Source organism: Hypomesus nipponensis, chromosome 14 (assembly GCF_054491055.1).
Source record: "Hypomesus nipponensis isolate SF chromosome 14, ASM5449105v1, whole genome shotgun sequence".
Lineage (NCBI taxonomy): Eukaryota > Metazoa > Chordata > Actinopteri > Osmeriformes > Osmeridae > Hypomesus > Hypomesus nipponensis.
In genome coordinates, this window is record NC_140374.1 from 14,670,949 (window position 1) to 14,694,165 (window position 23,217).

At 41.0% G+C, this 23,217-nt stretch overlaps 2 protein-coding genes across 6 annotated transcripts; both read left to right on the forward strand.

The window, feature by feature from the left end:
* Positions 1 to 3,073: 3,073 nt before the first annotated feature.
* Positions 3,074 to 5,491, forward strand: fezf1 (FEZ family zinc finger 1). Its single transcript, XM_084672580.1, has 4 exons — positions 3,074 to 3,895; positions 4,019 to 4,153; positions 4,388 to 4,520; positions 4,831 to 5,491. The coding sequence occupies exons 1-4, from the start codon at positions 3,107 to 3,109 to the stop codon at positions 5,082 to 5,084; spliced, it is 1,311 nt and encodes a 436-aa protein (XP_084528706.1). The 5' UTR covers positions 3,074 to 3,106; the 3' UTR covers positions 5,085 to 5,491.
* A 1,053-nt stretch (positions 5,492 to 6,544) lies between these two features.
* aass (aminoadipate-semialdehyde synthase) lies at positions 6,545 to 22,138 on the forward strand. 5 transcript variants are annotated; one of them, XM_084673249.1, is made up of 25 exons: positions 6,546 to 6,694; positions 7,852 to 8,089; positions 8,202 to 8,378; positions 8,649 to 8,733; positions 8,857 to 8,924; positions 9,022 to 9,168; positions 9,261 to 9,339; positions 9,459 to 9,586; positions 10,890 to 11,038; positions 11,561 to 11,683; positions 12,066 to 12,177; positions 12,443 to 12,502; positions 12,814 to 12,881; positions 13,192 to 13,203; positions 16,693 to 16,814; positions 17,040 to 17,169; positions 17,259 to 17,369; positions 17,592 to 17,700; positions 18,066 to 18,206; positions 18,534 to 18,701; positions 18,933 to 19,028; positions 19,198 to 19,313; positions 20,005 to 20,093; positions 20,224 to 20,400; positions 20,573 to 22,138. In XM_084673249.1, exons 2-25 carry the CDS (start codon positions 7,868 to 7,870, stop codon positions 20,689 to 20,691), a joined length of 2,808 nt encoding a protein of 935 aa, XP_084529375.1. In that variant the 5' UTR covers positions 6,546 to 6,694; positions 7,852 to 7,867; the 3' UTR covers positions 20,692 to 22,138. The 5 variants fall into 5 exon arrangements, with proteins under 5 accessions (XP_084529379.1, XP_084529375.1, XP_084529378.1 ...); XM_084673251.1 differs by having other exon boundaries at positions 6,566 to 6,694; positions 7,855 to 8,089; XM_084673250.1 differs by having other exon boundaries at positions 6,609 to 6,694; positions 7,822 to 8,089.
* Positions 22,139 to 23,217: the final 1,079 nt, after the last annotated feature.

The window sequence follows — 23,217 nt, forward strand, 5'->3', positions numbered from 1 at the left end:
TTAAAGTGTTTTTAAAGCATTTTGATTCAAGTTGTTTCTTGTTTAAAAACCCTATTCCATGGTGTCCCTTAAAACATGTATGTCATTATAGCCTCACGTTCGACTTTTTATAGTAGCCTTGTTGCATTTGGTTGGTCAATTGTTTTCTTTTCAATTATTTTTCAGTGTAGTAATCTTATAGCGTTTGATACATTAAATAGTCCGTGAAATTGTATATCATTTAAATGTTTTTTCACTGGAATGGAAATATATTATTGTAGGTCACACATTCCAATACTGAGGCAGCGTGGCCGTGGTCTGTGTGAGTCGTGAGGTAGGCCAAGCCTTAATGGCGCATTCACATGCTAAAATAATTAAGGATTTATTGAGACTCAAAGTAGAGGACTAAGCAGTGTCTTCTAAAAGAAATACATAAAACTCTAAGAATTGAACATCAGGCATCTCCTTAGTCCTGTGAATCTGTGTCACGTAGGCTTTTGTTTTCCTGTTTAATTATCCACCCAGATTATCTTCGATTGAGCACACCGGAAAATGTCTGACCGTAACAAGAATCAGATTTAAAGCCCTTGAACCAAAATTGAGCCTTGTAGTAGGCCTATAGCCTATTTTTTATCAAATGTATTTCATTTTCATATCAATGTATAACACGACATTGGGCAGTAGACCTTGGCAAGGCTTGTCCTATAGCCTAAATAAAAAAGCTTCTCTAGCATCGTTTTTAACATGCTGTTACGGTACCTATTTGATTACCAAGAATATGAAGGGTGTGGAATTAGGACATTCAAAGACAGGCTATATTATATATATATATATATATATATATATATATATATATATATATATATATATATATATATATATATATATATATATATATATATATATATATATATATATATATAATGTGTGTGTGTGTGTGTGTGTGTGTGTGTATATATATATATGCCAAATGTATTGTCCCATTATTATTATTTGAATTATTATTATTATCAGGGCTACTATTGTAGCTCGTGTTGTTAACAGGAATATAACAAGTTAACCTATAGGCTTACTAGCAGAAGGCTATAGCGCTGACGACTATTAGAACATTGTTTGTGCTCTAATAATTAAACCATTTCATGTATCATGTCATAAAGCCCATCTAAAATCAAAGTGACCAAAGCATGCTGTCCTAAACCCATTATATGTTTTATTATAATATTTCATTATTCACAAACCTTGCCGCCTGTGAGAGAACTGAGAAATTATAAAGTCCCAGAAATGAAGATCAGCCGTCTGGTGGAAAAAAAAACATAAGGGATTATTGCCTTGCATCCGGACTTGTGCCAGATTTAATCGTCACTCAAATGATTTAGAATTATTTGAAAGATGATTAGGTTTAAGTCCGTATGAATGCATTAATGACCAAGCAAGCCATATGTAGCCTATGATTTTCCTTCAGGTCCACAACATGTTAAACTGAATGAAATTTGAGCAGCGCATTAAGGCACCCCACTGGTTTCCACTAAAAAAGCTTCAGATTATAGGCTATTTGACACCGATTTGAGGTCTAACGACCAATTTGAGTCAATTTACTGTAACGACCAAGAAACTATAAAATATCAGCAATAATAGTGAACAAAATAATAAAAGTGTATTGAGAATTATTATTGTTGTTTGTAAAAATAAATATATTGTTATGCTGTCATTATCATAACCGCTGTTTGAAGTTGTAGGCCTATTATTACGACTAGATGATAGGCCCTTCTAGCCAATTGATTTTGTAATTCGTATTTATTTTACGAACACCAGTCAGGGACAACTCTGCTACAACATATTTAGGCCTAGAGCCATGGATTCCAAATCATATTATAGCCTACATCCACTTATAATTCAAGACGAATCGTCCAAATTGAAGGGATGATGTTTTAAGTGCAGAAAATGCAACCAATTGTTAATTTAGGTGTATATTTGGCCTACCGTGGTAATTGTCATGGTTTCCTTCTTGATTGATCCAGCTGAGAAATTCTGTCGAACGGTCGTTGTCCGGCCTACTTTGAATCGAGGAGCAATGGCAGCGAGGAGCAGTCTAAGGCTAGTATTTGCTAGAAACGTTGTTGCTTGGATGCAAATCCTTCGCCTAAGAACGCATTCTGAAAATGACAGCACTTTTGGAGCTCTCCAGCGGTCACAAGTGTGGCTCCAATCCTGTGGGTTTGTTCTTGGTGATGACATCAAAATTCGTTTAGGCAAATGTCTTTCGAGTAAATGTCGTTCCATGCACTTTGGCTCAAATTGTGTATTTCACAGGCCGTTAATCTTATAACGACAAAATTGCATTTCAAGGACATATGTTTAGATTAAAACATTTCTAAAAGTAATGACAAATAGTAAATCATTGCCTAAAATAACAATCAAATATACCATAGCCTAATAAATTAATCTATTGTAGCCTATTGTAATTCTTAAACCCAACAAGCCATGATTAGGCTACATTTAAAAGTAATTGCGCAGGTGTGTAAAACGGCATGTTATTGCTCACACAGAACGGTTAAAAGATGAGCGGACTGCGTTTCACTAAACCTGTAGGCTACATCGCATAGATTTTAAGGCCATGCGTAAAAGGATTGTAAAGATAAATCAAACTCTGACATCCACTGACCCGACGGAGAGTCATCTTGAGCGAATCAAAATGATGTCACGGAAAGCCACAAGGGGACCTCGGAGTTGCCAAATGCTTTGCAGTTGATCAAGACGCTTGCCACTAAAGAACACCACGTTCGTAACGCGGACAAGACACACGCACCCATAGCAGTGTTGGACGTTGACAAGTGGAGAACTGATGGAGGAGAATTGAGCAATTATCTACTTAGTTTATTCTTGTTGGACGGTAACGATTGGCGAGGTCTTCGCCGAGTTATTGACTCAACACGACTTATTGTGCAGTCCTGCTACACGTAAGTGCTGATTGACGACCATCAAAGCAAGCGGTAACAGTGAGGGGCTCGCGTCAACCCAGAGTGCGCCGAATGATGTCCTTTCTGGCGGACCAGTGAGAAGGAATCAAAGGTATCTACAAAAGGAGCACCTGTACGCTGGCTCTGAAAAAGGAGCTGCTTTGAAAGGCATGGATAGTACACTCTATCACTCAGCGGGAGTATTCGGCTCCCCCTCAGCTTCTGAAAACTTGACTGCTGGCGGCAACATGATCACCACCACCAAGCCTCTCGCTTTTTCGATCGAACGGATTATGGCCAGGACGCCTGAACCAAAGTCGATACCTATACCTAACTTGTTTCACCATGCTCCCGTGGTTAAAGCGGACCCAAAGCAGACGCTCAACATGAGCCCATCGGCACTACATTGCATGATACCCTTTGTGCCACTGGCATACGAGCCGGGTCACAAACTCAATATAAACGGATTAGACACAAATCATTTTGACGCTTCCACATATAACTCAAATGAGTTGATGGGCATTGGATTGAATTATAAAAATGAACATCAAGACGTGAGCCCGTCAGTTGGACAATACAAACTCTTTCGACCTCGGGTGGTAAACCAGTCCTCCTTTCACACCATGGGGGCTGTCTGCTACCTGAATTGCGGCGAGAGTGCGTGCCCACCACCGGCCAGCATCGTAAACATCCACCCCATGGCCTCCTACTTTCTTAACTCTCCGCTTCAGCACGCGCGCCAGAAAGCGTTTCTTGCAGAGAAAAATAAAGTGGGTAACGGCGTGGAGAGATACCCTAGCGGACTTGCTTTCAAAGACCTTTCTCACACTCAGCTCCACCATTACATGAAAGAGAGTGCCCAGATTCTGTCAGACAAACTCTTTAAAGGCTCCTCCAAATTGAGCAGTACTTGTCCAAATGGGAAACCTAAAGTATTTACCTGCGAAGTTTGCGGAAAGGTACGCCATTGACATGCCGTGTATGTAATGTATGTATGTAATTATCTCTGTATCATGATGAAAAAGACAGACTAACCATTTTAGAATTGGTTCTCTAATAACTTATTCATGTTCTCTTTACAGGTTTTCAATGCCCACTACAATTTAACGCGCCATATGCCTGTGCACACCGGCGCGAGACCATTCATCTGCAAAGTGTGCGGTAAAGGATTTCGCCAGGCCAGCACCCTTTGTCGTCATAAAATCATTCATACTCAGGTAAATACAATAAATAGACAACAAAATAGGCTAGGCTAATTTGTCGATATATTGCTAGGCCTATGTCTGCAAAATAATTGTAGGCAAAATAATTGTAGGCAAAATGGTATTCATATAGCCTAAATATTATTAACCTAGTTTTTATTTTACATTATCTATCATACGTTAATATGATAGATTAACTATTATTAGAACATGTATTCAAATGTTTATGTATGTATTTTACATTCAAAGGAAAAACCTCACAAGTGCAATCAGTGTGGAAAAGCGTTTAATAGAAGTTCGACTCTCAATACGCACACGAGAATTCATGCCGGTTACAAACCTTTCGTGTGCGAGTTCTGTGGCAAAGGATTTCATCAAAAGGGTGAGTTTTAAAAGTATATTTGGCAAGGACACATTCATATTGTATGTTGTTGTTTTTCACAAAAAAGTGTATGTTAATTATTGTATCATATGACAGTTTGAGGATTTGCGTTATTGTGCTACCGTGATCCTATATAATTGGGCTTAAGTAATAAGTTACTTATCGGAAAAAGTATATAGGCCTATGATAATGGTAGTAGACCTGACATAGGTTATTGCTTTATGTAATGGAATTGCTCAAATCGGCCTGTTTGTCCCCTAAACAGGGCGAGTGCATTATTGTGTATTCATCCTTTTTTTCTATTGGCAAGGTAACTACAAGAACCACAAACTGACACACAGCGGCGAGAAACAATTTAAGTGCAACATATGCAACAAGGCCTTCCACCAAGTATACAACCTGACGTTCCACATGCACACGCACAATGACAAGAAGCCCTTCACGTGCCCGACTTGCGGCAAAGGATTCTGCCGGAACTTTGACTTGAAGAAGCACATCCGAAAGCTGCATGATCCTTCGGGATCACAGTCCCCAGTGAGTCTTGGCTCAAGAGAATCTCACTAGAGTTCTGGCGCAAAGATAACGACGAATAACCTACATGTTACCCATTGATGAACAAAGCGTATGGGCCTACAGCAAGTCATTGTGGATCAAGCCTACGCATTTTCATCGAACTTGACATGTCACTTTTTGCTGTTTTGTTTCCTTTAATTATCTCAGGATTACTGTAAATGTTTTATGATATTTATTTGAAAATTGCAACACTGTCTGGAAAAATTAATTATACTATATACAAATGTAATTGTGATGATGCCTGTGGTAAACCCGTCCCAATTTTAAATGATGCCAATCCTTGATTACACAACTTAATTTGCCAATTATTGTGAATATGCAAAGATTTGCAGAATTGCTATCTCGTCTAGACACGTTCTTTATGGAAATAATATCAATAGGGTATCAGAAAATAAACAATGGAATGTAAATCTGTGTTTATGGTTTCTGTTGATGTTATTGGGCATATCATATTTTGTCATTAGTAGGCTATAGGCCTACTTATAGGCCTAGGCTACACTAGCAGCATAACGCCAACCCTGCAATTATTCTCTTATCGTAAGTAGTCTAGCCTACTTTTTGTCTACTATTGCGCTGCTTCTGTGAGGACGTTTCGTCAATTAACCAAACTGATCAGATATAGGCTAGGTTCATTATAAAATGCCCCTGACCACTTAACGTGTTTAATAGTTCATTGATTCGTGTTAGCTGGTCATTAGCATACATAGTATTTACATAGACGCAAAAACGTCAATTAAAAGCTAATTGTACACTATTTGAAAATGTATAGGCCTAAACTTGTCACCTTTTTATTCAATTTTTAAAAAGCCCTTAAATCGTGGGATAAATTGCCCCCTCTTGTGGAGTTACTAACAAAAAAGACAAACCGAACGAAACGTAGGTGTTGCCTAAGCAAATAGACGGGACATGTTTGCTACAGAGATGAATATGGCATTTAACTTTTTACTGTGCCTCCTCGTGGCCAGCCTTAGGTTTGATAAATATGTCGAGAAATTGTCGACTATCCTATGCGTTTCCTGACTTTTTCAAAGATAAAGAAATGTATCAAGTCATTTCTGGGGGGCGTTTAAAAAACATGTAGGCCCTATGAGTCAAAATAAGAGCAGAGCTGCATATTCTGCAAGAAAGTGTAACCATCTTGATATTTAATTTATAGCCAAAGCCAGTATTTCTTATTTATACTTTCACAAAATTATTTGTTGAGGGGACACAGCACCCCCCCCCCCCTCCCGAGCCGACCCTGCGTGCATGTAGGATATCAAAATGAATGTGTAGGAAAACCCTCCAAAACATTTTTGCCTGAATGAGTAATGAGTCATTTTAAATTATTTACACCTCGTCCTGCAATTCATGACGTGTTTTGTTTTGTTCGGGAAGTTTGTTAAATTTGGGATGCAGACTTCTTGGCCGAACCACGTTTGTGTGTCCTGTCTGTCTCGTTTGTAGTCATAACACTGCGACGGCAACGTCAAGGACAAGGAAAGAAGGCCGATCCTTCGCTCTGAAATCGGATTGGTTGAAGCAGTCTGCTGGACTCAAATTACCCCTCACTAAATGTAAATCCTCTCGCGACTCATACGACTGAGCAAATTCACTAACTGGTAAGCTAAATAACCCATTAAGTGGATACAAAGGCCATTATAAGTGATGCATTATATGTTTTAAGATCTTAAACACAGTTTACTGCGTGCTCCCAAGTATTCAAATTAGGCTACCTCTGCCTGAACGCCAATCCACCTTGGTGCTTAACGTTAGCTTACCTTTAAGGAACGACGCCACACTGTGCTTTGGAATTCGTTCTGAATTTGTCTTTTTGGTAGCCTACATAAGGTGGGTGAGGATGTCATTTGAAATGTACCATGTTCGCAAGAGTTTGATACTCGAGCCAGGCAATGCTAAAGTTATTGCTTCATTCCTACAAGTTGCTTTTTCTGAAGTTTAGCCTGGCACTGTTTAAAGCTACCAGTATGCAACCTTGCGTTACGTTAGCTATCCAGGCACATTTCACATAAAATGTGCCGACGTGTGCGTGTGTGTGTGTGTATCTTTGATATACAATTGTGGTGGACTGGGCTGTAGAAGTAATTTAATGCTTGTTTTTCTGTTTAGAGAACGGCTATTCATTCTTCCATGAGTAGACTACTTGGGGAAACTTGAAATGATAGCTTATGGCTAGGGAACCATACTCGGGCGAATGTGTACATGGTTTGCCCTGCGATTTGAAATGTGTATTGTTCATGACGCTGAATTAAATTAAGAATGTATTTGTAGTTATGATTAGGGGTTAGGGTCCATGTCTATGTAAATTGTCCCATACCAACCTAATGAACCCTCAATATTGCGTTGTGGGTAAGATAGGGATTATTTAAAGTTAATTTGCGATTGCAGAAGTCAAATCTTTGTGCACCACAGACTGAGGTGTTCATGTCATATCTGTTTTTGCAGTTAATTACGTTCAAATCATTCTTATGGTGTCTTATCCATGACACATCAATTGTGATTGACATAAACTTTTGAGGTTGGCCTTGCATGGTGTGAGTCCCATATTGTTGCACAATTCTCCCCAGGCAAACTAAACCTGCTGCCAAAACCAGCCTTTCAGCATTTCCATTATTTATTGATCAATGTGTTTCAAAACGAGTTTCACATTTGTAAGAGAGAATATGGGCACAGATGCACACACTTAAACGGACATCCTTCAGTTATCCACAAAACTGAAGTTCTGTAGTCGTTCGTCATTCACACTTTTGTCCAAAAGCAGGGAGGGGGAAGCCATGTTCCGACTCCTCAGACACCTGCAGGGTAGGGGCACGCCAAGCTGCCTGTGTGGCCAGAGACGCTATGAGCACCGCAAGAGTGTCATGGCTATCAGGCGGGAGGACATTAATGTTTGGGAGAGACGGGCACCCCTCGCGCCGCGACACATCAGAGAGATTACTGCCGCTGGACACAAGGTCCTGGTCCAGCCATCCAACAGAAGAGCTATACACGAGAAGGTGAGCTAGGAGCATTATTTGATATGGAATTTCACTTTATATTAACCCTATTACTGTTTTTGAAATGCAGAATGGACAAAGTGTCCTGGACATGTCATGTTTATCATTTCAGTATTATGAGAAAGTAGGTGCCATCATTGAGGAGGATATTTCTGAGGCCTCACTCATCATCGGTGTCAAGAGGCCTCCTGAATCCAAGATCTTTCCCAGGAAAACCTATGCTTTCTTCTCTCACACTATAAAAGCACAAGAGGCTAATATGGGGCTGCTTGATGACATGCTCAAAAAGGTATGCAGCTTGCAAAAGATCATTGTTGTTACTACTGTCAACTAAAGCAAACTGATATTTTGGTTCTCTATGGTCTGACACATATTGCAAAACTCCAACCAGTATTATTTATCACTTGATCAGCTGTTATGAGAGAAAATACAAAATCATCAGACTTTCTAGCTGCAGAGGATTTCCTGGATTGTACCCTTGCAATGAGTAAACCAGGCTTGTTTTAGTAAGTTTACAGGTACTTACTGTAATTTTCTCATGGTCATTATACTTTTCTAGGAAGCGCGTCTCATCGACTACGAGAAAATGGTGGATGCAAATGGGTTTCGCATAGTGGCGTTTGGCCAGTGGGCTGGTGTGGCAGGTAAACTAGAACCTAGAGAACCACAATAATATTAGTTGGAGTACATATGTTTTTAGACGTTATTCTTTAAATATTCAGATCTATTCAAATCTAAAACCACATTTGTATTGTTTCACTCTGCAGGAATGATTAATATTTTGCATGGCTTGGGGCTACGTTATCTGGCACTTGGTCACCACACCCCGTTCATGGTGAGAGTTTCAAATGCACATTAAAACTGTTTACAAACAAGCCCTCCTTTTGCAGTTTTGGTTTCTAACATCACTTCCTGTTTTGGGATATCCACAGCACATCGGCATGGCCCACAACTATAGGAATGTGAGCCAGGCCATCCAAGCAGTGAGGGATTGTGGGTATGAGATCTCTATGGGCCTCATGCCCAAGTCAATTGGCCCGGTGACGTTTGTGTTCACTGGCACAGGCAACGTCTCTAAGGTAAATTGGCCCGCGCTGTGCAAAATGATGTGCAACCAATCATCAGAATTTATTAAAATTACCTCTTTTGAATGTGATGTTTGTCTTTGCAGGGAGCACAGGATATCATTAATGAGCTGCCCTGTGAATTTGTGGAGCCCCACGAGCTAAAAGAAGTCTCTCAAAATGGAGGTACTCAGTTCGCTTCTACAAAGTTTGCCTGTCAATGTATTGCGTGTTGAGTTTGCGCCACTGGTCCTTTTGATGTCCGTGTGTGATTCAGCTAACCGCGTCTCCGCGTCTCACTGCAGACATGAGCCGAGTGTACGCCACGGTCCTGAGTCGACACCACCACCTGATGAGGAAAAGCGATGGGGTCTACGACCCTCTGGAGTACGAGGCCCATCCGGAACTCTATACCTCTCATTTCAGGACCAGCGTGAGTGTGTGCCCACGGCCCTTCTTGCCCCCTCCCTACCAGCACACAGGTCACCTGTTCCTGCTGCTCAGGTCTCAGCTTGTGTCTGAGGCCTGTGGTGAGTGGAGCACCCCCCCTTCCCTTCTCGGCAAGGGGTGGGGGTCAGATGAGGCCACACTGTTCTCCTGTTTCAAAACCAGTTTGTGACTGTTCCTGATTGTGCGAACATCGGATGCTTGTGTGGCTTCAGTCTTTTTCTTATGTGATACGGAGACATACACGCACAGCGGCGGAAGCCGATGTCCAATGATTACATTTGAATGGGTATTGGGGATCTGTTTATTTGCTTCATGTTTGTTTGTGGCAGCCAACACTCATGGAAGAGTATCTGCAAAAACAACAGTGGTAGAAGTTATTGTGTCGAGAGTGGAAAGGGCTCAGTAGTGAAGGAGGAGAGATAATGGTTTAAAGAGTTAGACATTCGGCCTAGGACATTCAAATGTTGGAGCTAGTTCTGGCAAGGCAATTGGGCAGCGCATCAATTCCTCAGCTGATGTCACTCACGCAATCAACCACAGGTGTGCTAATTGAAGGTCCAGGCCTCCCCCCTTCAGAGGACTTGGAACACTGCATGCATTCACAGAGCCGGACACACATGCTCACACATTCCCAGATTCTCCATACTATGTTTTGTGTTGTCACTACAATATGTTGGTAATGCTCTGTAAAGCTTTTTGACTTGTTAAAAAGTCTACTTTACGTTTGAAAGGATTCCTGCCTACCGGGGAATCTTATATCCTATGCTCCCTGCCTGTTATTGTGGTATGCTCCAAGGAAGGGAGTTCCCCTTTAGATATAACCACACCACCAAAGAAAGCTAATTTCAATTCATGGTTAAATCAATACCTGAGTGTGTTGACTGAACTTAAAATATATAAGCAATTATACTTCAATTTTTCCTTTTGAGGATTTTGGTTGTATTGAGGGACATTATCTTCTACAGAAAATATGATCTGCTGAGTTCAAAAATAGGTGACCTGGAATGCAACCTTGGGTGCCACAATGCCGGTCGTCATAGTGGTCGTTGTTTCCAGACTTTCTTGTGGACAACAATTTAAGAGTTCTTGCCTACAGTGTTTCTGTACCTGAAAATGTGAAACATTTGTCCCCTAGTGCTCTTCACGAGAGTAAAAAAGCCGTTCAGCCAAATGCTCTACAGGCTTTCAGTCCACCGAATTGGCAAGCGTGCAGTGTGAGTTGGTATGCTGTCAGCTTGTCTTTTACTTTGAGAGCTCATATAGTCTGTGTGTCCTCCTGACCCCAGGTGGCTCCCTACACCACATGCCTCATTAACGGGATCTACTGGGACCCTCAAACTCCCAGACTCCTGCGGAGGTTAGATGCCCAGAAACTGCTGAGGCCCATTAAACCCTCCGCTGCTGCTACTGAAGGATGGCCTGAGCTTCCCCACAAGTGAGTCTCACACACACGCACCTGCACGCACACGCAGGCCCACGGTCCAAATGTGTCATTTCCTGTCAAATACACAGAACACGTTATTCAGAAAGTCTTATAATAGTCTTTAATAATTAGCTAATTTTTTTTTATTTTCCTTTACTCGAGTGTTTGGAGTTGATTTATATTTTCTTGTACAAAATCTGTTTTTTCAGAAGCTGTTTGCAGTGCTATACATGATATTGTACATAACTTACTGCGAGATTGTGGTTCAGTTAGAAGTAGGCAACAAGTATTGCGGTTCCGCTATCAGTAAAGTGAGGTCAAGTGTCAAAGCTTATCTTGAACAATGTTTACGTTACACGGTAGCTGCTCAGAGTTGTGATAACTGATCCTGACCTTAAACAGGAAAACTGTTGTTCCCTCTTTGTCCCTTCTTTTTTTTCTTTTTTTAAATATCCCCCCCCCCACCCCAATTCTTCTTCTTCTTCTTAATTGTTTTTGGTAACCTTTTTTGAGTTTTTGCTGTGTTCTCCTCAGACTCCTGGCTATCTGTGACATATCTGCTGACGCAGGGGGCTCTATACAGTTCATGACTGAGTGCACCTCCATCGATAAGCCTTTCTGTATGTATGATGCCGACCAGCACATTGATCACGACAGGTACAAACGCACAACTGCTTTTTGTAAAGACCTCCGCTCCTGACTAACCACTCTGCTCAGAAACAAATACTGTTATTGTGCATCTTCATTGTGATGTTGTGTGTGCTCATGGGTTCCTGTCATCTGTTTCCTGTTACCTTTTCAATTGTGTTATTGTTGGCTCCTCGTCCTGAGTCCCGTTCTATGTCATTTCAAAATGTGACATTTTGAAAATGTTATTGTCCTGACGCATTTCTGTCTGAAAGTCTGTGTGTGTCTGGCCTTGTGTTTCTTTCTCGTTTATCCATGCCGTTTGAATATTTGAGTTGAACTTATTAGAAACAAATGTATTTTATTATTATTATTACTATTAGTTAACTTGTTAACTTGTGTTTCCTCCTAGTGTGGAGGGCAATGGGATCCTCATGTGTTCCATTGATAACCTTCCTGCCCAGCTCCCTATTGAGGCTACAGAGTATTTCGGAGACCGCCTCTTCCCTTACATTTGGGAGATGGTAAGGTTTGGCGTGCAAGGGTAAGGTGCACAGAATGACCCCTGTTCACCATTGCCTGGTCCTTTGTGCTCGTAGAGGTTCGCTGGGTTCTTGGTTTAGTTTGCTTTCGGGGGAGTGTGGGATGTGGGAAACCCACCATTGCAAGCAGAGAGATGTTCCTCAGGACTCTGTTTGGCCACTCAGACTTGCCGTAGCTGGAGGCGACTTAAAGAAGGGGTCTTCAGTTTCCATTGTCAATTATTTTTATTTCGTTTGTCGACTTTAGCTCCCGTCAGACGCTACCAGGCCACTAGAGGAGGAGGACTTCTCTCCTCAAGTCAGAGACGTAAGTGTCACACTCAACCTCACACTTTCTTTTTGCTAAGTGTTTTGTTATGGGTAGATGATGGTGATGATGATGAGAGGAGTTGAGCATCTGGTAGATTAAGATTATTTTCTAGATATCCATGTATATTTTTCTCAATTAAAATTAATGATCAAAATATACAAAATACTCAATTTTTGTTCATTAACGCCACATTAGAATATTGTTATGGTTTGAATAATAAATGAATATGATAATGATTTTTTGGCAGTTTTGTTCATGGGAATGCTTGACAACAATAAACACTGATAAGATGTTCTTTTTTTATGAAGGCTGTCATTATTTCAAATGGGAAACTTACCCCAAAGTTTGAATACATTGAAAAACTTCGGGAAAGAAGGTAAGATGTAATGGCTCTACTTCACGCAATATGAGAATGGCTTTCTTGTTATAATTACCAATACTGCTTTGAAGGTGTCATGTATGCTTTATTAATGCAAATATAACAGTTGTCATTATTTTACAATGTGTTGTATTTATCATTTTTGTGTTACACGTTGGGGTGGGGGCTGTTTAAGGCCATACTGTAGGTAGTTTAGATTATTCCCAGTTTTGTTAATGAAAAAATAAATGTCCTGTAATTCCCTTGGATAAAATGTTTGTCGCATCATTGAGGAGATGCATCCATTCTAAGGAAGAATCTTTTAAAGATCACGTGAAAGGTAAAACTCTGCATTCATGTAGAACACTTGTGTATTTGGGCTACTCGCAAACCTGCAATACTGTACAGGGGTGAATTGCTTGTGAATGCCACAAACAGTAGTTAGTATCTAGAATGCATTGCAGAGTGCTCTCCGACATCTAGTGTGCATAGCTTTAACAAAATGTGCTGTAATGTAATTATTTCATTACCTACTTGGGACTCGCCTTAAAATCCAGTCAAGCGCAGGCAGTTTTTTAGGCTTTTCAACTAAACTATGTTTAGTTTCATCCAACCAGCAGGGGGAGCACTCTTTGGCTACACACGAGAGGCAGTTCACAACAGTTAATTGGGTGCCTGCTGGGGAGAGTGCTGACTAACCCTGGTGTTGTTCCGTCCCCTGGACAGTGCATTGGCGGTGTGCTGGTGTCCGCCAGTCTACCCCTGCCTTAACACCTTGCATGGCTAGCGTGTCACCGTTGCTGTCACCACTACTGAGACTCCGGAGGTTCCCCTCGCGGTGGGGGGCTCCGTCGTGGGTAGAAGTCTTTTCTCACTCTAAAACCATGGCGACCATTTCCATCTTTCCCTGTCTGTTCCCTTTGCCCATTTGTTGTATCAAATGGGGATGTCGCCGCCGTTTTCTTTTACGTCATTAAGAAATGTATCTCAAACATTTTTTTTTAATTTCAAATCCATACTTTTGTAATAACTTTCTCTTCATTATTCATTTATTTCTTATTTGTTTTTTGAATGAGACACCACCACTCTTCTATTTGTTTATTAACCCCAAAATCGCCGAGAGTTAGACGAGCGTTAGTTTGTGTCAATTGACAATGGGATATATTCCTCCCCATCTGCTTAATCTGTAAAGGAACGGTTTCTGCCCCAATGATACAAAGCCTTTTGAAGCCCTTTAAAAAAAATGGGATCAATCATAAAGTGTAGAGCTGTAGATGGTTTAGAATCAGTCATTGTTACTCAGACCAAGCTCCTGTAACCTGCTTGGGCGTGCTTTGTGTCAGACTTTGTTTTTTAATCAAGCTTCCTGCTTCACCTCTTGAGACAAGCTTGTGTCTGTGTTGTCAAATCCCTGTGATTGGGTGTGTGAGCTGTTTATTTAGGATCTGTAAACTTGGGGGGGGGGGGGGGGTAAATGTCTTTTCTGAGGGGAGTATTACTTCCCCTCGTCATTGTTTGTTTTTCAATTAAGTGGACAGCCCTTTTGTGAGTGGACTGCTGGCTGGAAGTCACGCAGGTTCCAGTACGCTTGTGCTCGTGTAAAATGTCATAACCAATCATGCTCTGGCTAGAACGATTGGGTGCCTCTAACTCAGGGGATTTGGAGGGGGGATACGGGAGGAGAAAACATGAATACATAAAGTAGCAGACTAAAAAAGGGGGGGGGGGGAATGGGGGACTTTTAACGATTTGTATATTGTGTTAATATTGCAAACAGTATGACAGCAGCTGTCATAAAATAAGTCATAAAGGCAGCTTTTACCAGCTACCTTGAGAAAGGCCTATCACATTAACGGTTATAATTTAGAGACAGTTTAACCTAAAATATCCCATAATGTCTACTAGGGTTTTTGGTACCTCACGAGTAGATTAGAATCGATTCTTGGGGTCATGATTCAATTAAAAATCGATTTACGATTCATCAAATTTCGATTCAATGTATGCTTACATTATATAAAAAAATAAAATTCTGAATTGCTAGAAGAATTAATCGAGATTCATATGTGAATCGATTTCCCCCCCCCCAACCCTACTAAGTAGTGTGCTAGTATGGATGTGGAGACTTTAAGGAGCTCAGCTTCATGTTAATGTTGGGGGAAGAGCACATTGCCGTCACACTGCTAGCCTGGCCGATACATATGAAGACCGTTCATGAAAGGTCTGTCTAACCATTGTCTACAGAGGTAGTTCACTAACCCCAATATTGATTATTGAGTTTACATTTAGTCATTTAGCAGACGCTCTTATCCAGAGCGACTTACAGTAAGTACAGGGACATTCCCACCGCTCAGCCATCTGAGTTGATTTTAAGTTTATATTGAGTTGTCTGAGCAACTTATTGAAGGGTGATTTTTGAACCCCCCCCCCCGCCCCAAAATAACGCTGTTACACTGCGATGTGTTGCAATGGTTTCCTTTCCATGTGGATGGTAAAAAGATATCAGATGGCTGTGGGGTGGGCTGTTTCCACACACGCTGCTGGTCGTCAGTCTTAACCACTGACACAACGCTTACAAAACTAATCACTACAACCCTGTTACACCATTTCTGGTTGGGTGTGGTCGGGTTTGTCACCCAAAACACCACATACCCATACCTTCTTACTGCTACATTTTTGCTATTTGACTTATACATAAACCTGATAATAGGTCAATTTCTATTTAGACTCTTGGTTGAGCCTTTCCTGATGGGACAGTTGGGTACCTGGGAAGACATTTGGGAGAGGGGATCTGGACAGTTTGGGAGTGCGCTGCGGTTCCAGGGATCTGGGCCCACGGATGTGTGTGGCACTAAGCTTTCATATGTGAATCGATTTTTTTCCCCCACCCCTACTGTCTACTTGCTCTTGTCTATGGCTGGGGCCTAACTAGCACAATTTGGTGGTGTTGTAAATGCCTTAAACTGATATCTGTGACCTTTAATCAGGCTTTCATTTAGGCATACCTCTGTCTAACTGTGTTTCCATCACCCATTTTGTCCAATATTCTGACTAATACTGCATAATTGCTGCAATTAAATGTAGACACATTATTTGACTGTTTGTGCACATTACCATTTGTTGCTTTACAGTATTATTGGCCTTTAGAACTTAAAACACAAAGCAGCAAAGACTGCAACAAAAGACCTGGCACACTATTCTCACACTGCCCAGTGTTACACTACCTTCATTCTGAAGTTTCATCCTGGGATTCAGGTTTATATCCCACGAAAACTTTGGAAGCTAAACGCTTGGCCAAATCATAGACAGATGTTGACCCATTGCTGTAGTTCACAGTGGCTTGCACCGTTTTAATGCAGCAATTTCTGTTTGCAATTATTGGACTCTGGGTTGAAGGGTACAAAAATAAAACATCTGCAATGTGAATATCATTAGCCATCTAAACATAATACCCATTTTTATTTGATGTGCCTTCCAATCATTAAATATTCAATGTTTTTCTTCAAGTGTATTTTTTGAAAAGACGGTGCTTTTCTTTGAGATTTGTTTCCAAAAATTACAATGATCATCAAAGTCAGAATGATTTGCAGGGTCATGTGGAAATCAAAAATCCAGGGTTTTGGCTATGTTGTACGTTTGTGGTGTACACCGGTTAATTTTGAAAACAAAAAGCTGTACATTGTCTGATTTCAAGTTGAATAATTTTCACCATCAAATCACACTCTGCTACGCTGGTTGTGGCTTTCTATCTGTACTGTATGGCTGTATATTACATGTTGGAAAATGTTTATTTACTGTTGTCATTAAAATGATTTGTGTGTGGTGTCATCAGGGAACAAGCCCAGATCATGAAGAAGACTGGAATGAAGCGTGTGCTGCTGCTTGGCTCAGGCTATGTGTCAGGCCCGGTCATTGAGTACCTGACCCGTGACCCCGGAACACAAGTGACTGTTGGTATGGAAATGTGGACAACAAACTGTTAAAGCTTTGAAGTCTTGTAGGGTTATATTTGTCAGGACACTTTCTTTTGTTTATATTTATGAAACTTCTAAACTGGGCACTGAGGATTAGTTTCCCCTCAGCCTTCAGATGAGATGGTACCATCTTAGTTGTAATTGTCCCTTATCGTGACTTAACCTTAGCAATACAATGTATTTCTCTCATGTACATTTGTTTTAGCATCTGTGTTGCTGCAACAAGCGGAAGAGCTGGCAGGCAAATATCCTAACACCATTCCCGTCATGCTGGATGTTACCAGTCAAGAGGGACATCTGGCGTCTCTTATAAAGGAACATGACTTGGTCATCAGGTACTGCACACCATTGCCTCCACATCCTTTCTCAAATTGCCTGGTTCATATTTTTGTCCTGTTTAAATATTACAATTGTTTTGCTTCAGCTTGCTACCTTATGGGTACCACCCAGTGGTAGCCAAGCAGTGCATCAAGACCAAAGTCAACATGGTGACAGCCAGCTACCTCAGTCCTGCCATGAAGGACCTTCAGCAGAGGTAAAAAAGGCAGATAGGACAAAAACCAGCATACAAAGATTCAAACAAGATGTGTGTTGGCATGTTGCTGAATATGACATGTTGTTGAAAATGAAACAAGGACACATTCTTTTTGTCATTTTTATGTGGATATACAAGATCCTTTTCCTCCGAATGAGCTTACGGATCATCGGGTCACATGTGAGTGTGTTTGGTTGCCTCAGTGTGTGGATCTCTTTCCAGTGCGGAGGAAGCGGGCATCACCATTGTGAATGAGATGGGTCTGGACCCTGGCATTGACCACATGTTGGCCATGGAGTGTATCGACCAAGCCAAGGCCGACGGCTGCACTGTGAGTGAGATGTGTGTGTGTGTGTGTGTATGTGTTTGCGTGAGACCAATAGCGTGTGTGTGTGTTTGCGTTCGTAATGATTGTTTGAACGTATGTCAGCAGGATGAGTGGTGGTCTGTCTGTTTCCTTGGCAGCAGGAAAGATTGAGGGCCCAACAGATTGACACACCATGTGTGTCCAATTTGTCCTTTTCTTCCCATCCGTTTGGAGAAAACGGATGACATCAGTATTATGCCGCAGAATTAACACGCAATCTAAAAATACCCTTCAAGCTTTGCATTGTTGTGTGTACATTAGTCATTTCTGCCTTCTGCCAAATCTGCCTGATTTTCATTTCAAATTCTCACATAAGCGTGTCTGTTCAGGTGGAATCCTACAGTTCTTTCTGTGGTGGTTTGCCAGCCCCAGAGTGCTCAGACAACCCCCTGCGCTACAAGTTCAGCTGGAGCCCGTATGGAGTCCTCCTCAACACCATCAGCCCAGCCATCTTTCTGAAGGACAACGAGGTACCGTCCCCTGCATTGCCCACCCGTCGTGTGTGATTTACAGCTTAGTTTATCTTTGTTAACCATTTATGACTCTATGAATCATACTGCTGTTAGATAGAATCGATTTGTGTGATGCCCATAGAATGTCCATCCAGCAACGCGGAGGACCTTGATGCTTACATTCTTCCGTGATTTCTTTTGGCGTTCTTTGTGAATTGAAGAATCCTTGGCTATGTGCCTTTGGTAAAGCTTTTCAGACAAAGGTCCAGTATCCAGTTGTGAAAGTAATTGTGTGTAAAGGACTATTTCTTCATTCCCCCCCCCTCTATCTCACACACTGCCAAGGTCATGAGTATCCCTGCGGGAGGAACTCTGATGGACTCCACCTCTCCCATGGATTTTCTGCCTGGCTTCAACCTGGAGGGCTTCCCCAACCGAGACAGCACCAAGTACGCCGAACCCTACGGCATCGAGTCAGCACACACTCTCATCAGAGGAACACTCCGCTTTAAGGTGGGCCAAATGCCAAATGAGTTTGTTTTTAGCAGGCAAGTCGAAAGTCAACGTGTCCAGATTTTTTCTATACGTGTTTGGTTCTAGTCTTGAGTTAGAGATTGGTTTTGGGATGAGCTGTGTTGTCAACAACCTGAAATATACCACTTTTAGGCATGTCCGTGATATCACTCACGTAGTTGACGGGAGGATTGTGGGATTCAAAATGTAATTTCTTGTATTGTCCCAAAGGGTTTTTCCAAGGCAATGAGTGGCTTTGTTAGGCTGGGCTTGATCAATACCGAGCCGTGCTCAATGCTGCACCACACCTCACCTCCAGTCTCCTGGGTAAGGACATAAACGACGGTAACCCATCATGTAGGCTACTTCATCATCACTTCAACATTAAAACAGAATCTTAAATTCATAAAACGTTCAAACAAAACTTCATATAAGCACAGAAGCTCACAGTCACTTTGAGTGCAGTTGTCTTCACACTCGGCTCTGTGTGACACAGAAAGAGCTCCTTTGCAAGCTGATTGGTCTGTCTCCTGCCATCACCAACGAGGCCTTTGAGGAAGCCATCTACGAGCACATTGGCAAGGACGATTTCAGGATGGAGACCCTCAAATGGTAATTGTTGCTAGATTGAACCATATAGGCCTTTACCATTGAACATGGCTGTCTTAAAATGTTCCTACAGACTTGTCAACATTTGTGCTATAACTCATCATCGGTAAGAAGTATACAATATCATGAACAACTATGGAAAGGGCAGAGAACAGCCCTAATACAGTGCAGATTGCCTACCTTCCATTCTTTATAAAATATCTAATTAAAGAAAAATGTAGAGCTTTTAAGATGAGTTTGAATATGCATTGATCTTGATGTGTATAGACATGCCATTATTTCCATAGCTGAGCTGAAATGACCTTTGCCATGCATCCTCTATTGCGGCATACACTCCCACAATAAAGCTTGAGATGGGTATGCAGTAGAGTGTTGGGTTAACATTCTCAACAAAGGCAAAGCCCCATGCTTTGGATATCCGTCAAAGCTTCTGCAGGGCTTCAGTAGTTATTGTCGGGTTCAAGGTTGTTAGCAGCACACTTTGCCTTCCGCTTTGTTCTAATCAACTGAAAAGTTGTGAGAAATGCCTCAGTGGTGAAGATAAATGGCTGGAAATATTTGTGCCGCTGTGAAAGAGAAAAACTGAAGACCCACGTGCACTTGATGTTCACATGCCATTTCGGTGTCAATTCTCCCAGACTGCAGGGCCACTGTCAACCAACTTTGAGTTTTGTTGGGTTGTTTGTATTGACAGGTTTGGGATGCTATCCGAAGACATCGTTCCCCAGGCGGAGACCGTGCTGGCTGCCCTGGCAAAACACCTCGAGGCCCGTCTCTCCTTCAGTAAGACCCACGTTTAACTGCCATGCTACTACTGCCTGTCAAAATCAGACTGTAGTGCATATGTTCCAATATAAACACAGGTGAACCCACTTTCTCGTGCCATCCTGTGCTCGCGTGCTCTGCTTTTTAGAGAAAGATGAGCGGGACATGATCATCATGAGGAACGACGTCGGTTTGCGCCACCCCACCGGCGAGCTGGAGACAAAGCACATCAGCCTGGTGGTGTATGGAGATCCCAACGGTTATTCCGCCATGGCCAAGACTGTGGGCTACCCGGCTGCCATTGCTGCACGCATGGTGCTGGATGGTAAGTAATGCCTGTGGCCGTGCCGTGCTATGTACAGTAGATGTAAATTGTGAGGTGAAAGGTTTATGATAGCTTTTAGACTATAAAACAAGTGTCAGATGTTATTAATCGTTTCACTAACATTTCAGCTGTATAGTGAAGATTTATTCCAAATAAAATGTGTTCTCCACAGGTGAAATAAGTAAGAAAGGATTGGTGGTGCCAATGACCAAGGACATCTACGGGCCGGCGCTGAAGAGGCTTCAGGATGAAGGCCTGCTGTTCAGCTCCAAGAGCACAATCCAGGAGTAGTAGTAGGTTCAGGTGACTCCATGTTTTTGTGATCGTCTTTAAAAAGCACACAAAAATGCTCCTTTCATCGGCTCAGAATGTAAAGTACTCGACAGGTATTTTAGTTGTTTATCTGCCCTGCGGTTAGAGAAACGTTTTTTTTCCCACGGGTCATCAGACCTCGGCCAAATACTGTCTGACATTTGAGTGTACTTGATTACCCGTACGCTCAAATGTGGATGCAAATCAAACATCTCCACCAATTACTTTCAAGGAACTGATCCATGGGATTGAGCCAAGCGTTATGGCCACACAGCAACCATACATGGAGAAACAGGACAGACATGGGATCATTTACTTACAGTCATTGAAAAACAATAACTAGTATTTAGATGCACAGTCCCTGCTAGTTTGTGGTTCATCACATAAGAACTCATCATACTTTATCACTCTCGTGAAGAGGCATTGTAACTTTTACTGCTGGAAACAATGTTTTGAAAACATTCAGCCATACTATACCCCTGACCCACAGTATACATAAGTTGCAATAAGTCAGATGTTGATAATATATACATCCACAGTCCCATGTAAAATGTGATGAATACTCATTTGACCATGCCCCATCCTTCATACTATTTAGACGTGTTAAACCCCTTTGCTAACCATTTTTGGAATCTAAAAGAGGGGGAACAAGCCATTAGATCACAACTTGGAACAAACGGTGCCTGTACAAGTGACATACCACTTAACTTACTGTAGATTTAACAGAATCTGGAGGAACTCTAGAACCCCTGTACGGTGTTCATGGTATGACCTATGTTTTCTTTTTTTATACACTGACTCAACTTAACACACTAGATTTCTGTCCCACAAATCTTATCAGTGAAGAGAGTCAACCAAACTGCTGTATTTTGTGTACAACTCTTACAAAAATTGCATCCAGATGTATTTAAGAGCAAAAGCTGCTATTTATATTGACTCTTAGACTACAAACTAAATGGCAAATATTCAAAAATATTTTGAAAAATGTAATTGTATTTATTTTCTAGGTTAGAAAATTGTCATAAATTGAAACCCCACAGGTTAGTAATTTTCCCTTCATTAGTAAATTGTGATCTGGGTGCTTACAGTATGTAAAAATAGTGGAAGACTTCTTTGAAAATGTGTTTTAACAGACCAAATTGTAGTATGGCTTTTTTTTCCTTTTAAGGACTGAGCTTTTGTTTAGCTTTTTTGTATTTCTTATAAACTGAAATCAAATTGTCCTACAAACTTTCATGATCCCTATGATGTTTTCTTCTCACAGAGAAATAAATTCAGATACATAAAAATGCATCTTCCAAACCATTAAGGTAGTTTTGAATTGGTTTAATATTACAGTACATATCCAATTAGGTTTCTACTTATAGGGGTGGTGTTCAAATGCACTGACAAATTCTACTAAAATAAAATACACAATACAAACAAATGTTTCGTTAAAGTACACTTTTTTCCCCACTGTCACTCAGAAACAAACTGTCAGCTTTCTGCTTCCACTCAATTAGGGCCCATCCATGCAAACTAGGCCACCAAGCAGGGGATAATTGGGCATGTAATTAAAAGTCAAAAATGCAAATTTAAGTATGGATACAGTGGCTGGTCAAGGTGGTGTCTGGACACTTGACCTATTTTCCCCAGAGAAGACGCATTTCTTGGGGAGTCTTAGACCAGATTAGAATCAATTGGAATAACCAATTCTCTTTAGGGATTATAACATAATGCCATGAGTCGCATCGCTGTTTCTGGGACTACATGATTATCTTTTCTTGATGCCTTGCTTTTTGTTTTTCTTTCTTTGTACCTATGATCTTAACACTTATTGGGATACTTTAGAAAAATAATTTCCTTTGGAAATCTTTAATCCTCCATTGAGCAATGGGGGAGGGAGACGGGCTGTCTGAGGTGCCTCTTGGCAGTTATAGATTTTTCTTTTTACTTACACTTTAGGCATTTGGCAACTGGTAGTTTGCAGAACATTCAAATGGAAAGTCTTGTGCAGTCTTTGAAATACCAACAGGTGAATACAAAACTCAACATTTACTTATTTCTTCAAAGTACATTGTAAACAACCAGATTAACACAATTCTTTGGTCATTGTTTAAAATCCTGTTTGGTGTATACTTTCTTTAAGATTACTTGTATCCTTATATAATCAACAGTTTAGATTTTTTGAAACATGACAATACAAAACATTCAAGAATGCATGAATTTGCTCAGTGGAATAAACCCCCTTAGTACAATCTTTGATCACAATGATCATATTAGACTTTCCCAAAAAAATGTATAGACCGGTGTGTTTATTTAATCATTTTATCCAGCAATGTTTATGAACAGCTAAGTGTCAGTACCCCATGCATCTTAATGTTACAAAATACAGAACACTAATGTGAAAACATAAATGTACTTTAACTATATTAGAACAGTCATTCATTGACTAGAAAACTGTAGTAAAATATAAATCTAGAAGTATAAATAGAAATTTGGTCCATTTACTTGGTTATATTATTT

Coding starts and splice junctions, on each gene's coding strand:
- aass (XM_084673249.1), top strand. CDS start 7,868: ATGTTCCGACTCCTCAGACACCTGCAGGGTAGGGGCACGCCAAGCTGC. Junction 8,925..9,021: donor GTCACCACACCCCGTTCATG/GTGAGAGTTTCA, acceptor GGATATCCACAG/CACATCGGCATGGCCCACAA. Junction 18,702..18,932: donor GAGGAACACTCCGCTTTAAG/GTGGGCCAAATG, acceptor ATTGTCCCAAAG/GGTTTTTCCAAGGCAATGAG.
- fezf1 (XM_084672580.1), top strand. CDS start 3,107: ATGGATAGTACACTCTATCACTCAGCGGGAGTATTCGGCTCCCCCTCA. Junction 3,896..4,018: donor CCTGCGAAGTTTGCGGAAAG/GTACGCCATTGA, acceptor TTCTCTTTACAG/GTTTTCAATGCCCACTACAA. Junction 4,154..4,387: donor ATAAAATCATTCATACTCAG/GTAAATACAATA, acceptor TTACATTCAAAG/GAAAAACCTCACAAGTGCAA.